Consider the following 14986-nt stretch of genomic DNA (forward strand, 5'->3'; position numbering starts at 1 on the left):
CTTAGTTATTTGATAGTTCAAAATTAAATTGCTGATACAAAACACCTAAATAAAATATTTATAAATGACAATCATGGAAATTGTCAGGGGTTCCTAAACTTTTGCATACAACTGTATATTAGTGGAGGAGGATGGTGGAGTGAACACAGCCAGTGTCTATGGCTGGTCAATTTGGAAAAGAATGTGGACAATAGTTACTGGCCAATGTTCAATCCAAAGACTGATGTCGCAACCCGACTTCTCAAATGTATCCATTCAGAGAACACCCGGTATTCATTGAGAAAAATGCAAAGCGTTCTGTAAATGGCATCTGTGCCGAACGCATGACCCCCTGTGTTCGCTACGCAGCATGGCAGCCACACGGCATGGGACTGGAACATCGTGGCTATCACTGTAGTAGAGGTGACTACTACAGTGGTTTCCAGCTTCCATGGGAATCCCATAGAGGTATGGCATATGCATACTTACATTGGTCCAAGCTTGACTAAGTAAACATGCAAAAAAAAGCCATCCCTGGATTTCAGTGTTAAAGTGGTTTTAAAGCATTTTGTTTTGTTTTTTTACCTTAAAGCATTGTATGCATTAGGTTAAAAAACATTCTGTGCTCAGCTCCCTTATACTTACTTGAGCCTGATCCAGCACTGTGCATGAGAGCAGTGGCTCTCCCAGCTCTGTCCCTCACTGCACAGATGTGACAAGGGAGCGCAGGGTGGGACTGAACCATCCTGTGTGTCAATGGACGCAGACAAGGCAGCCTCGAATCGAGCCCACACTAGTGCCCTATAGGAAGCAGCTTCCTATAGTGGCACTTGCCAAAAAAGAGGAGCCAGAAAAAGATTGGGGCTGCTCTATGCAATACCATTACACAGAGCAGGCAAGTAGAACAGAAAAAAAATTATAGATTAGATAGATAGTAATGAACCTTTAATGTTACTTTAACTTTTTTTACTTCAGAAGTTTGTGTATGTGAGATTTTACTACTAGCATTGCAGTTGAAGAGGTCACAAAAACACAAAGCGCTCAATGGTCAATCACTATGGCAAAATACTGTCATGTGATGGTGGGGGAAGAGGACGGGTGTCATCAACCCTCTGTAAGCTCCAATGTCATTCAATGTGGAGCTTATCTAGGGTTATGACAGGACAGTGGGTGAACAAAATACTGTGGGAGCACAGGGAAGGAAAGTATTTGTAGATTGGAGGATTAATGTGTGAACTTTAAAAAGACCCTGCCTTTAAATAGGCAAAAGTGAGACTTTTTAAAGTACAAGTAAAATGTTAATTGAATGAAATTTCGTTTGCTGAAGCACGTGCCTTTTTTTAAATTTATTTAATTGATTTCACCTTTTCATCCTTCAGTGCTGCTGATAAAGCCACTTTGTACATGTTTCCAGTGAGTCCTCCATTGCATTTCTATGTGCAGGTCTCCTGGTGGTGAAAAAGTAGACAACGCCCACACTGGAAGCCTGTGTGACAATGCAGGAGCACAAATGGGAGACGGGGACAAAGTATTGTCCCCCTATAACAGGAAGTGCCTCAAACATGGCCTCTTATGGAAGGATCCCCAGGTATTATTTTAATGAAAGCTAGAGGTTTACCAATAGCAAATATTACTTTCAAATTTAGCTTGCCATGTTAAAGCTATTAATGAGATTTTAGCGATTGGGTTTTCATATACTTCAAGCAAAAATTGTATATTTTTACGAGGGTGATGACACACGGAACAAAGGTGTGTTTACACTGCAATGTTCAAAGAGAACAGTGCCAACGGTAACTGATCTCTGCTCCCACCTATCTTCTATTCCATGTATGTGGATAAATGTCATGCAACTGACAATTCTTTCCTTATTAAAATATGAACTGACTGTAAAAGCAGCCCGGCCAGATAAAATACCCAGTCCTTCTCATCGGTATAGGACCAATCTTTACTAATCCTGGTGGAAGAATCAGGTTTATGTATTGGAAGGGATGCAGGATTCTGAGGCCCCATAGAAGAGCATGTTTTCTCTATTATTAGAACGTAGGAGACTGACACAGTAATGGATAGGAGCTCACACCAGTGCCTGATAATATACAACAAAATATAATGAGCTTAAAGAGGAAATGAACTCTAGAAGCTCTGCCAAACAAGGGCTGGCAGAGAGTAAAATCTCATTTACACAGTGCAGTGACTGGCGACTTTCCACACTGGAAGAATGCCAGGTCACTGCTAGGGCACATAGAAAATGAATGTGCAACATTCACACTGCAATGCAGCCCAGAGGTGTGGTGCAGCGAGTGGTGATAAAATGTAGACAAGCTGCAATTTATTACAGCCCACAGGAAGGCAACACACTACGCTGCTGTGCAATGACATGAATGAAGGGTCACTTTGTGCACTTTCAAATAAAGTTGACAAAAAAAAAAAAGAAAAAAAAAGAAAAAAAAAGAAAAGAAAATTCTGAGACAGCGTCCCTAGTCACAAGTATGGCCTGAGGTCTTTATAAAGCCTATCTTTCTTCATGACTGACCTACCATGTCTTGTACTGCACTTTGTTGCTGTGTGGAGGCAGCCATTGTGGTAAAGGCAGGGCTTTGCTTCCTCATGTCAGAACCAATAGCAAGGAGAACAGTGAGCAGCACAGTAGTGACATCACCAAATCGCATTCCAAGTCTCCAGAGACTAGCAGTCGGAGGCAGCAGTGCCTTGGATCTCACACTGCAGTTATGCGGCTATGAGGCTCTATGGACATAGGAATGCCTAGGCACACCCACACAGATTGAAGTGCACTGCTATTTTCAGGATGAATTCAAGACAAAGTTTTCAGGGCACTGCTTAGGCACAATTAACATTTCTAAATGTTCCCTATATCAAAGTTCAGTTCTAAACTTTTTGCTTTATTTGATGATGGCATAACAGTACTACTAGTACTTAGTACAGCAAAAACACGCTTTGATTTAACTGAGAAGATCAATTTAGGTCTACTTTAGACAAGGGTGGGGGCAGTAGTGTATTTAGGTTTTGTGCTGCCCCTAGGCCTGACTAAACTTGTGCACCCCCTATATTAAATATGACCCACCCTTTCCTGTCAAGGCCACACCCCCTTGCTGGTTAAGACCCGCCCTGAAATTTTCTAGTGGGGACACTAGTTCTGAGGTCCTGGGGGGGGGGGTGGGGGGGGGGTGGGGGGGGGGGGAGCAATGGATTTCCTTAATTCGCATAGATTTCCTTTCACTTTTTTTTTTTGGGGGGGGGGGGGGGGGGGGGGGGACAGGAAGTGAAGGGAAATCTCTGCAATGAGACAGGGATGATAAAAAAAATTAAACTGAAAGGGGCTATAACCCTCCCTTATTCTATTCAATCTATGAAAAAAAAAAAAAAAAAAAAAAAAAGTGTTGCCTATAGTTCTGCTTTAAGCATAAACTTCTGATAATTTTATAGAGAGGACTAAGAAGATATAACAATGCCAATGGTGCAGCAGAAAACATAGCACAGTGGGGAAGGTTTGTGGGCCAGGATGATAAGACAGTCAAAATTAAAAGCGCTGCTCCCCCCAGTTGTGGAATGCCGGCCGCCCAAATACCGGAAGCAGTGCGGCCGCTTTATGCAGGCGCTACACTAAATTTGCCTCTCAGCCCAGTCCGCCCCATAAGACTGGCGCTACACTTATAGGGCGTACACATGGTCGGACTTTGTTCGGACATTCCGACAACAAAATCCTAGGATTTTTTCCGACGGATGTTGGCTCAAACTTGTCTTGCATACACACGGTCACACAAAGTTGTCAGAAAATCTGATCATTCTGAACGCGGTGACGTAAAACACGTACGTCGGGACTATAAATGGGGCAGTGGCCAATAGCTTTCATCTCTTTATTTATTCTGAGCATGCGTGGCACTTTGTCCGTCGGATTTGTGTACACACGATCGGAATTTCCAACAACGGATTTTGTTGTCGGAAAATTTTATCTCCTGCTCTCCAACTTTGTGTGTCAGAAAATCCGATGGAAAATGTCCGATGGAGCCCACACACGGTCGGAATTTCCGACAACACGCTCCGATCGGACATTTTCCATTGGAAAATCCGACCGTGTGTAACGGGGCATAACAGTGTAGCGCAAGCCACCGGGGACTCTTTTCGTGCTGCCCTCCTGCAAAGTGCTGCCCTAGGCCCGGCCCAGATACAGCATTGGTGGAGGGTCTGGTTAAAGCGGTAATAAATGCAGAAAATTTTGAAAAAAGGCCAGTTCTCCTGCATGGTCAGGTCATAACGTGCTAGTATGCATCACACATTATGAGAGATTTACCTTACAACAAAGCCCTCCACCGGCACGCTTTCCCAGCTGAAAGGGCTTCCATCTTCACTTGGAATTCTTCTGTGTTCGTGGGCTGCGGCCGCTTGAATGGCCATGCTTGTGATGATGTCACTCCCTCGCATGTGTGCGGGAGTCTCTGTTGCGGCACACACTGAAGGACCTACCATGTCTTGTACAAAATGCAGTACAAGACATGGTAGGTCATGGGCGTACCGTTCCTTCAGAGCGCATGCGCCGGTGACGTCACCCAGTAGTTACTCACTGGAATATCTCCTAAATGGTGTACGTGTAGGAGATTATTCATTTTAATCTACAGCTACTCTTCATTATAAGCTTACCTGTAGGTAAAAGTAGAAGAAAGTTCACTACCACTTTAAGTCTGCACATTGATAGGCAAAATAACCCCCCTGGCTTAAAGTGGATGTAAACTCAAAGGCATAATTTGTACCTATATGTAAGCTTATAATAAGGTTTACCTATAGGCACTGTAAATATCTCCTACACGTGCGCTGTGCCGTTGCTTCAGGTGCCGTGAAGCGTGGGAGTGACATTGCGGCTCTGGCCAGTCACACAGCCAGAGTCCGCAAATCCAGATGGAAGATGGGTAAAGATGGACGCTGCCTCCAGCGATTACATCGCAGCGCTAGAAGGCTTCATTTACAGGTAAGTTTCACATAATGTGCTAGTATGTGATGCATACTAGCAAATTATGCCTTTACCTTGCAGGTCCGGAAAACAAAAACAAAAACAAAAAAAAAAAAAAACGCCGGTTTACAAACGCTTTGAGTCTTCCACTGTCCAGCCCGAGCCCTGAGATCTCCCCCATTACACCTCCTAGTTCTGACCATCCCCTCCCTGAATAAATCACACATGTACAGGTCACTCCACAACATCATTAAACATTCACAAAAACAATCAAAAAAAAAAAAAAAAAAAAAAAAAAAAAGATCCCAACCAATTTGGCTTTAAAAGCATTTTTTGGCATCTGGAACCAAAATGACAAAAAACTTTCACTCTGACTTTCATCTGCTGTCTATGAGCACCTTTTAGAGACTTTTCCCCATTCTACATTGTAAGCTCTAATAAGCAAGGCCCTCTGATCACTCCTGTATTGATTTGTATTGTAAGTGTACTGTCTGCCCTCATGTTGTAAAGCGCTGCGCCAAACTGTTGGCGCTATATAAATCCTGTATAATAATTGTGATAAATAGGGACGCACCAATACCTTTTTTTTTTTTTTCACAATGAGTACAAGTACCGATACTTTTTTTTTAGTACTCGACGATAAAAATTACCGATACCTACCGCAACTGTTTTGTTTTAATGTCAGCTGTCAGCAATGGTACAAAGCATTGAAGTTATTTACAAATGAAATACATGGATTTTTTTAATGTAAAATGTGTAAATGTGTTAATATATATGTGTAAAAATATTCACTAACAAAGCAAAAAAAAAAAAAAAAAAAAAAAAAAAAAAAAAAAGTTAATTGTTCATCGTTTAAAGAAAAAAAAGACTTGGAAAAAAAAAACAAAAAAAAAACAGGAAAATAATTAAATGGAGAATAGGGAGTTAAGGGATATGAAGGGGTTAAACAGAGGAACATTTGTTCATCCCTTTGATCTGTAGATGAAGAAACATACAAAAAGAAACAAAGTTTTTTAATTTTAGTGTTTCAGGGTTGAGCAATGTTGGTAATAAACATTGCTGCTTGTTTTTTTGTTTTTTTTTTGTGACAGCTCCAATTAACAGACTTCTTTAACACTGGAGAGACCCCACTGACATCTCAAAGAGCCGAGCCTGAAAGTATCGGTGCATTTGCACGAGTACCAATACTTGTGCAAATACTTGGTATCGGCACCAATACCAATACTAGTATCGGTGCAACCCTAGTGATAAACAACTAGATAACTACTCTAGATTCTGTAGTTCAATTTACAGAAATCACTCTATGACTAGACAGGTTAACAAGGCCTTGAGTGCATCTCCCATGCTGTGTGGGCCCTGACAAAGTGTGCCAGGGAAATAAGACACATGACACTGTGTAAATAATGTTACTAAAGACTAGTGTCTATACTTCTAGAATGCAAACAAAGTTGACAGCTTGATATATAGAGAAGCTCTACAGTCTCCCTGAGAAGTCCATTGTTCACTAAACTGTCCATAGGAAAAGCCATACGGTAATGGACAAGGGTCCTACATATTGCTGCTATACAATATATTGTACATAAGAGCAAGGAGGTCACTATGAGTGTGTACTGTTGTGTCTGAACTAAAAATTCAAACACCTACTCACTACTTTTCTGAAGGAAACGGGTATTAAAGCAAAATTTCACTCTCTCAATCAACATTGACCATTTTAAATCGTTCTGCTGCTAGCATTAGCAAATAGATAAGTAAATATAATACACCTTCCTATGTTCACATTTCTTCAGTTACTTCCTGGTTTCTGGCCTAGGAAAATGTCATCACACATCCCAGAAGTCTTTGGGGGGGGTTCTCAGCCAAGCACACCCTCATGCCTGTGTTTTGTCAGATTAGGCGACCCATCAGATTTTGTAACGGAAGGGACCCTCCGTCACCACCATCTTGCTACACTCAGCACTCGTCCACAGTAAGGATACAGTGAGAAGGCGGCAAGCGGACATCTTGTTACACCCATCGGAGTCTTGCATTTCACACTTATTTTTAACAGCATACGGAGCTTATATAGTGAAATGCAGGATTTTTCAATCTGTCTGAAAATTTGGATGTTAAATTTTAAAAGTAGCCGCAAGCCTGCAGATCTCACAGGCTTGCTAATCTGACAGAACACAGCTGCTTTGAAAATTTAACATCAAAACATTCAGACGGATGTCAAAATACTGAATTTCACTATATAAAGTCCGTTTACTGTTAAAATAAGTGTAAAATGCAAGACTCCGGTGGGTGTAACACGATGTCCACTTTCCGCCTTCTCACTGTATCCTTACTGTGGACAAGTGCAGGGTGTAGCAAGATGGCGGGGACAGAACGTCACTTCCGTTACAAAATCTGACGGGTCGCTGAATCTAATGAAACACCTGAACTAAAGGCAGCTGGATTCCAGGAAGCAAATGCTACATGAACCAACTTCCCTTACTCAAGATGGCCACAGCCAGAAAAGCTGGGGGGGAGGGGGGGCGCGTTTTTCAAAGTGATTTCTCAGTAAAATAAAGCATGGAGACTTGGCTGGATGGGGGAGATTGCATCAAATTTTAAAATTAACCAGATAGCGATTTTAGCTTGTGGTGCTTAGATGCAGTGTAGTTCCACTTTAAGTTAAGTACATGGGCTGTCATCGCTGACCTTGGGTTGCCATGTCTCCTTAATTAACCGCACAATCTTTTCAAAGAAGGATATCATGTATATATGATGGTGTGGGTTTTATATTTACAATAAAGCAGCCCAAACAGTAAAAAAACAAAAACATTTGAGGTGGATGAGGGAATCCTCCCTTTGTATACTAACAGTCGGGAGACTTCCTTGTCAGAGTACACTGATCAGCACCGCTGGCTGCTCAAGCGGCAAAAATTTGACAGGGCAGCTGTACAGAAGTCGGTCGGTCGGTAGATCGACTTCTGTGCAACCACCCTGCCCATACAGCGATCTACATTTGGCTGGTCTCTTCTGAACCAGCCAAATTTCGATCCATCTATGGCTGGCTTAACTCACCATAAACATTAGATTTCAACTGTCTTCCAGATGTAACATATCATACACATGTAGATTCTGCCAACAGTTTTTTCACGAAGTTCACATTTTACAGCTCATTTCACCAGCCCAGGGAAAACATCACTTAACATACTAAAGTCATTGGATGAATGAAGCCTGATCCTATTTATTCTGGTGGTATTGAGTGATGGTTATACACATGGATGGCCTCCAACTGTACAAGACACATACAGCTAATAGATCTCAAAAAAAAAAAAAAAAAAAAAAAAAGACTACAGACTGTATAAAACAGAACAACCAATTGGTATGGATTGGCGTTATTTTGGCTTTTGTTTGGTTGTCTAAGAATAATAAAAAAATAATTCCAAGACAATGCATGGGGGGGGGACGACACAGCATTTCTTTGGCACTTTTCTTTTTTCCCCTAAAATTGGGGGTAAACTGCTGTTTGTTTTTTGGCAACCTGCAAGGCAATGTTATAATGTGCTAGGATGCACTGTCACAGCTGAAGGCGCTTCCATAGTCACCCGGTCTTCCTTCTGGGTTCGCGCCTAGCGGACTCTGGATGTGAGTGTCCGGAAACGCAATGACGTCACTCCCGCGCATGTGAGCAGGAGGCACCGTTTATGGCACAGGACTCTGAAAGACCAGCACAGGTATGCCATTCCTTCGGAGCGCATGCGCCAGTGACGTCACCGGCTGCATGTACAGTAAATATCTCCAAAACGGTGCAAATTTAGGAGATAATTACACTACCTATAGGTAAGCCTTATTATAGGCTTACCTATAGGTAAAATTCATGCATGGGAGTTTGCTCCCACTTTAAACACAACCAGTCAGGAATGGGCACCTGAATCTACTACAGTAGTGCAGTCTTAGCTGTTATGCACTTGTGTTGTCCTTCGGTCAGAGCAGATGGCATCAGGCTGTAAGGCGTCACTATCCATAACCGAAACTTGGGCATGTGCCCACTAGGCCAGAAACCTCAGCACCATAAGACAGTGGTGTAGTGGATAGCACTTTCGCCTAGCAGTAAGAAGGGTCACACTGGTTCGAATCCCAACCACAACACTACCTGCCTGGAGTTTGCATGTTCTCCCTGTGCCTGTGTTCTCCAGTTTCCTCCCACACTCCAAACACATGCTGGCAGGTTAATTGGATCCTGTCTAAATTGTGCCTAGTATGTATGAATGTGAGTTAGGGACCTTAGATTGTAAGCTCCTTGAGGGTAGGGACTGATGTGAATGTACAATGTATATGTAAAGCGCTGCATAAATGGAAGGAAGAAAGAAAGAAAAAGAAAGAAAAAGAAAAGAAAGAAAAGAAAAAGAAAGAAAAAGAAAGAAAAAGAAAGAAAAAGAAAGAAAAAGAAAGAAAAAGAAAGAAAAAGAAAGAAAAAGAAAGAAAAAGAAAGAAAAAGAAAGAAAAAGAAAGAAAAAGAAAGAAACTTCTTGTCCAGTTAGACAAGTGGAAGTGGGCCATATAATTTACTGGCAGAAAAAAAAAAATGTTTTACTATCCAAAGTTAAAACAAGGGCAGAAGATTTAATAGATGGAAAGTTGAAAAAAAAAATATATATATGACTGAAGTTCTACTTTAAGTCACCTCTGAGCTGCCTATTAACTGTCCTCTGAAAAGCAATCCACCGCAGATCGCCTTTCAGAGGGGAAAAGCACAGCACGTGTGAACAACCCTTAAGACGCCTACAACATTACAGAATTAGTCTGGATCAATGGGACTAGCTACTATCAGTTATATAGGAAGAATACAATCCTATCCCTAACAGTGTCTTCCAGGAAGGTTACAAAAATGCAGTTGGAACGTGGAAGTTCTAGAATGCCGAAGACAGAATTACAGTTTAGAAATGAAAAGCGGATGTCTCCAGTAGTGACTAGATCTGAAAAGAGTCATGTCCATGTATAAATAGACGGGCTGATTACTATGACGGAGGATAAACACATTGCAGCAAATTGCGACCCTTTCATGTGCGTCAGGCCACATTTCAACCACAGCAGCTCAGGGAACGAAACCTCCAAATAATTACTAAGCTGGGCCTTACCAGCCTGCACACAATGCAAATCACTGTCACGTCATTCCAGAGGAAAACGATCGGCTTTGTATGTCTGCGGGCAGTTCACGATCTGACATCTCCCAGCTCACTGCTGGCCTTCAGCAAAAATTCATTTGCAGAACACGCCACATGTTCAGACCTCGCAGACTCACTGCAAACATGTGGAGTGGAGGATTCTGGGAACATTTTTAAGACTACAATGCATCATTTTACGTTTATACGGTGCGATCTTATCAGTACGCTGTCCAATTTCATTAACAACTGCATGATACAATTTTCTTACAAACGCAGCAAAAAAGCCAGACTACATCAGGGAATTTCATCTGATGCAACCAAGCTATTTAACCACTTGTTGGAAGTGGCTTTGCTTGGAGCACATTCGTTTAACTATCTTGCAAATTAAGTATCTGCCAGGAAGAGGTTAAACTACAATGTAGCGTGCCATTGAAATTAGCCATGTATCATCGCTCTTTCATCATAAAGGATGCTGAGCCTAGGCGTGGTCTTGCAGTGCTGATAAAACAATTAGATGCGCAATGAATGAAGAGCGGCACACAATAATTAGACCCCTTCTGCACACATGGCACCACGGGCACACATGAGGACCTTTCCAGATTCTGTAATCAAAGACCAGGAGCTCAGCCTGATCCTCCTCATCACACACACAGCAGAACAAAGCCTGGTGGAATCAGATGCACCTCCTACATTGGGGACAATAGTCTGGCAAACGGCTGGAGGGGACACACCTTGCTGCTCCATATAAATGTCACAATATCTAGATCATTGTCTGAGAGAGATCTGTGCTGGAAATGACACATCGCCTGCAGACGGAGGATGACAGCACATGGCGAGCTTAGTATAACTGCAGACCGGTAATCTCCGATGTGAGACAGGACCAGACTGCCGCGACCACAGCTCACATCCATACATCAAACCCACCAACCGTCCCTAGAAAGGCAGGAGGGCCGGGACCCAGTTTTACCATCATCAGCCAAACAATAAAATCACTTTAAGTTTGAACTATTGTCATCACACCTTTCCATTAAAATGCTGACGGGACCTGAGGCCGCCTACTAACCTACAATTACATACACACATTCTTTTCTCTTCAGTATTGCAAGATCCAGTTCATCTATTCACATCTAATGAATGTATAATGTATAGAGGGAGGATAGTATGGTCGTCAGCTCACAGATATAGCGGCACTAGGGGTACTTGGACATGGTACCGCTATTTGAACACCCGTATTCCTGGCCAAAACTTCCAGCGTTTCTTATGTGCATATACACATACACTAATGGAATGCATTTTACCTCCAAGACCCCTTTTACATGGGCAGATCAGGTCCACCTGTCAGTTTTTTTTTTTTAAGGTGGACATCATAGGACCATTCATTGCCCTCTATGGAGCAGCAGATGTAAAATAGACACGTGTCTGCTTACACCCGCGGACATCTGATCCGCTAAAAACAGATGGATGGGTATCCATTCTTCATCAGTCTGGTGGATTGGATGACAGTCAGATGTGAACAGACAGGCGACCGCCCATAGAGGAAGGCGGGCTGTGTCCTTGTCCACTCTGCATAAGCTGAGCAGACACGGACCCGTCATCCACCTGCTCAGTGGGGATCAGAGGACAGATCCACCGCCAGCCCATGTAAAAAAAAGTCCTAAGAATGGGATTTTAACCTCTTGAAATTAACATTTTACATTTGTATGCGTTGACAAGCATCAAATACTGACCGGCAATTCAGATTTCTGTATTTCCTTTTGTTTACTCATCTATACGACGTGCATGATTACACGTCTGTTTGTACAGGCACATTGAAAACAATGGGCTGCATTAAGATCGGTAAAAATAAAATACCTTCATGCCTAAAAAGGCTGAGTTTTTAAGCAGCAATGTGCCTTAAAGTAGCCTAAAGCCACGTACACACGAGCAGAATGTCCAACAGAAAAAGTCCGACGGAATCTTTTCATCGTCTATTCCGATTGTGTGTATGCCTCATCGGAACATGTTCTAAATATTTCCGACGGAAACAATTCCTATCGGGAAAAACGCTCGTCTGTATGCTGTTCCGATGGTCCAAAAACGACGCATGCTCTGAAGCAAGTACGAGACGGAAGCTATTGGCTACTGGCTATTGAACTTCCCTTTTCTAGTCCCGTCGTACGTGTTGTATGTCACCTCGTTCTGGACGGTCGGACTTTGGTTTGACTGCGCGTAGGCAAGACCGTTTGAATGGAATTCCGTCGGAGAAACCTTCGGAGTTTATTCCGACGGCAAAACCGGTCGTGTGTACAGGGCATTAAAGTGGCTGTAAAGATGACATTTTTTTTTTGTATGCATGAAGTAAAAAAAAAAAAAAAAAAAAAAAAAAAAAAAAAACTGTGTTCAGCAGCCCCCCTAATACTTAACTGAGCCCCATCATGATCCAGCAATGTGCACAGAGCAGCAGCTCTCCCAGGCCACTTCCACCTCATTGGCGGAGACAGCAGCGGGAGCCATTGGCTCCCACTACTGTCAATCACAGCCAATGAGGAAAGAGCAGGGGTGTGCTCTGTGTCTGTATCGACAGACAGAGCAGCAGCTCAGGAGAAAGCTTTGGGGGCACTCTGTGGGTGGAGAGGAGCGCCGGCGAGTGAACCTGAGAAGAAGAGGATGCGGGTTGCTTTGTGCAAAACCACTGCAGAGCTGTAAAGCATGACCTGTTATTTTAAAGAAAACAGAACCTTAAATATCACTTTAACTGCTCCCGTTTATTCTTTTTCCCCAAAGTATCCACATACACTAAAGAACCTGTTTTTTGGGGGAATTTATCCTCAGGGTCTATCTTTATGGTCACTCACTTTTTGCACATCAGTGCCCCTAGTTCATAGTATGAATTGGGGAGCACTGCAGAGGTCACATGACCACTGACATCAGCAGAACTTGGTCCTCTTCATTCTATTGATAGAACAGTGTAGTCTCCCCCCCATCCATCTATCCATCCATCCCTGCTTAAGCCAGCTCTACATTTGGCCCTTCTTTGCTAAAACCAAGCATGCACATGCCAGTTAATCTCCCCAATCTCCTGTCACCGTGACAACAAATGAGGCGTTTGTATGTATTCTGCCATTACGGGAAGAAGCGCACATGTAAGGGTGGCTCTATGGGACCCTGCAAGGCAGTGGAGTCACCCCCAAGATGGAAATGGATAGGAGAGAAACTCCCAGTAAGTGACAGGCTGCAGACAGGAAGTGCACCGAGTCCTGTAATATGTGGATCACAGCGAGGACCTTCACCCTTTTCTCACTGCGTTATTCTTATTACACACCCTCATCCATCCAGCGTTGTCTACTGCAATCCGCATCACCGGCGGTCTCTTCCAGGCACCCCCCGGATGACGCATCCATCTGTTCTGGATTGCCCCAAAGTCCCCTGGGAAGTGCGGTACGAGAGGGGCGGGCGCAACAGGCAGCACAGCGATGGTAAAAGATGGTCAGTCACACCTGCGGCTAGTATTGCTGCCCCTCTGAAAAGTGATTCACAGCAGAACACTTTATCAGAGGGTTATCTGCCAGGTGGTGACATATCGCCTCTTCACTGTCTACTTTAACCCTCAACATGCCGACCTAGCGCCCCCTAATCAGGTGCAGCACATCGGATTGCAGTGCCCCCCAATCAGGTGAATAGGAGGCGTCCGGCGGTGGAACCAACACTGTTTATTTTTTGCAAAGCTTTGTGAAACGTGTCCAGCTCTGGAGCATGGGGGCAGTAAGATCGCAGCACAACTGCCCGATTTTACCACCAACAGCCATCTGTGTGAACGAGCCCTCAGGGGACCCAAAGCATTGAGGAGAAAAAAAGGGATTTAACACAACGTAACAGAGGGGAGGGCGGAGGTCCCCTTTAATGACGCTTTAGATGGGGCGCTCTCTTAGGTTTCTATGGCGATCGGTGTCCCCGTTGTGGCGATTTCCTCTCACTTCCTGTTCCAATGATGGAAATCTTTCCAATGGAGACAAAGAAACAGATTTTTAGGAGGAAAGGTTGGAGCCTGCGGGCCTTCTGGTCCCAGTGAGCCCGTTCCTGTTGTCACCAAGACACGGAATGAGGGTAAATCTCCCCGGCGGTGTCACCGACCACAATGATGGAAACTATCTTTGATCACAACTAGGAAGCAGTCCTGGCTGGAGCTGGGCTTTAAATGTTGGAGATGTGTGAGAAGCCATCCATCATCACCCAGCCCTGGACCCAAGAGCTTACAATCACATTTTAAGAACCCTCCCCCTCTCAGATGGAGCCACTAGAGGGCAGACATGTCCGGCCTGGTGAACTACAAGTGTCAGCAGACTGAGCGCTCATATCTGCGCCCTGTTGTGTACAGACACAGCCCGGGGGTCCTCCATCCTCGGGCTCTTACCTGGAGCTGGGCTTGCTGTCGGCCTCCAGGCTCTGGTAGGTGTGTGTGGAAGTCATCTCCGCGCTGAGCTCCTCACTAGTCACCACACGTCTGTACGCCACACCAGCCGCGACCGAATGCTCCACAACAAGGGAAACAGCCCAGGACAACGCGGGCTGCCTCTAGATTTGCCCCCACGGCTGTCTGTCAGCGCTCTCCGCCAATCACCGGCCAGCCACTGAAAGACCCGCCTCCTGCCATCGCCTGGCTTAGCCGCCCAATGTCTACACAATGTCAGTCATGGTCGCTTGCTATCCTGATAGGACGGGAGGCGGGGCAGAAACGTGCATATCACCGCCCATGCAGAAATGGCGTGAGCTGATTGGCTGTGCAGTACCTGCCCCTGGTGAGAACTGGGAGTGGTGACGTAATGGTGAAGTGAGGATGTGAGTTCTCTGCTTGTTACATTCCACATAGAGGAGGAAATCAGAAACAGGCACTGGGGTCACAGAGGTGACTCCGATCACACAGCCCGGGGGGGAGGGG

General features: G+C 44.1%; 1 protein-coding gene across 1 annotated transcript in view; it reads right to left on the minus strand.

Moving 5' to 3' along the window:
• Positions 1 to 14618, minus strand: part of JPT2 (Jupiter microtubule associated homolog 2) — a 61940-nt gene extending 47322 nt beyond the window's left edge. The window contains exon 1 of the mRNA XM_073636677.1: positions 14462 to 14618. Within this exon, the coding sequence (XP_073492778.1) occupies positions 14462 to 14517 (56 nt within the window). The 5' untranslated portion in view covers positions 14518 to 14618. The remainder of the gene's footprint in view (positions 1 to 14461) is intronic.
• Between the last annotated feature and the right edge of the window lie 368 nt (positions 14619 to 14986).

This window comes from Aquarana catesbeiana, linkage group LG06 (assembly GCF_042186555.1).
Source record: "Aquarana catesbeiana isolate 2022-GZ linkage group LG06, ASM4218655v1, whole genome shotgun sequence".
NCBI lineage: Eukaryota > Metazoa > Chordata > Amphibia > Anura > Ranidae > Aquarana > Aquarana catesbeiana.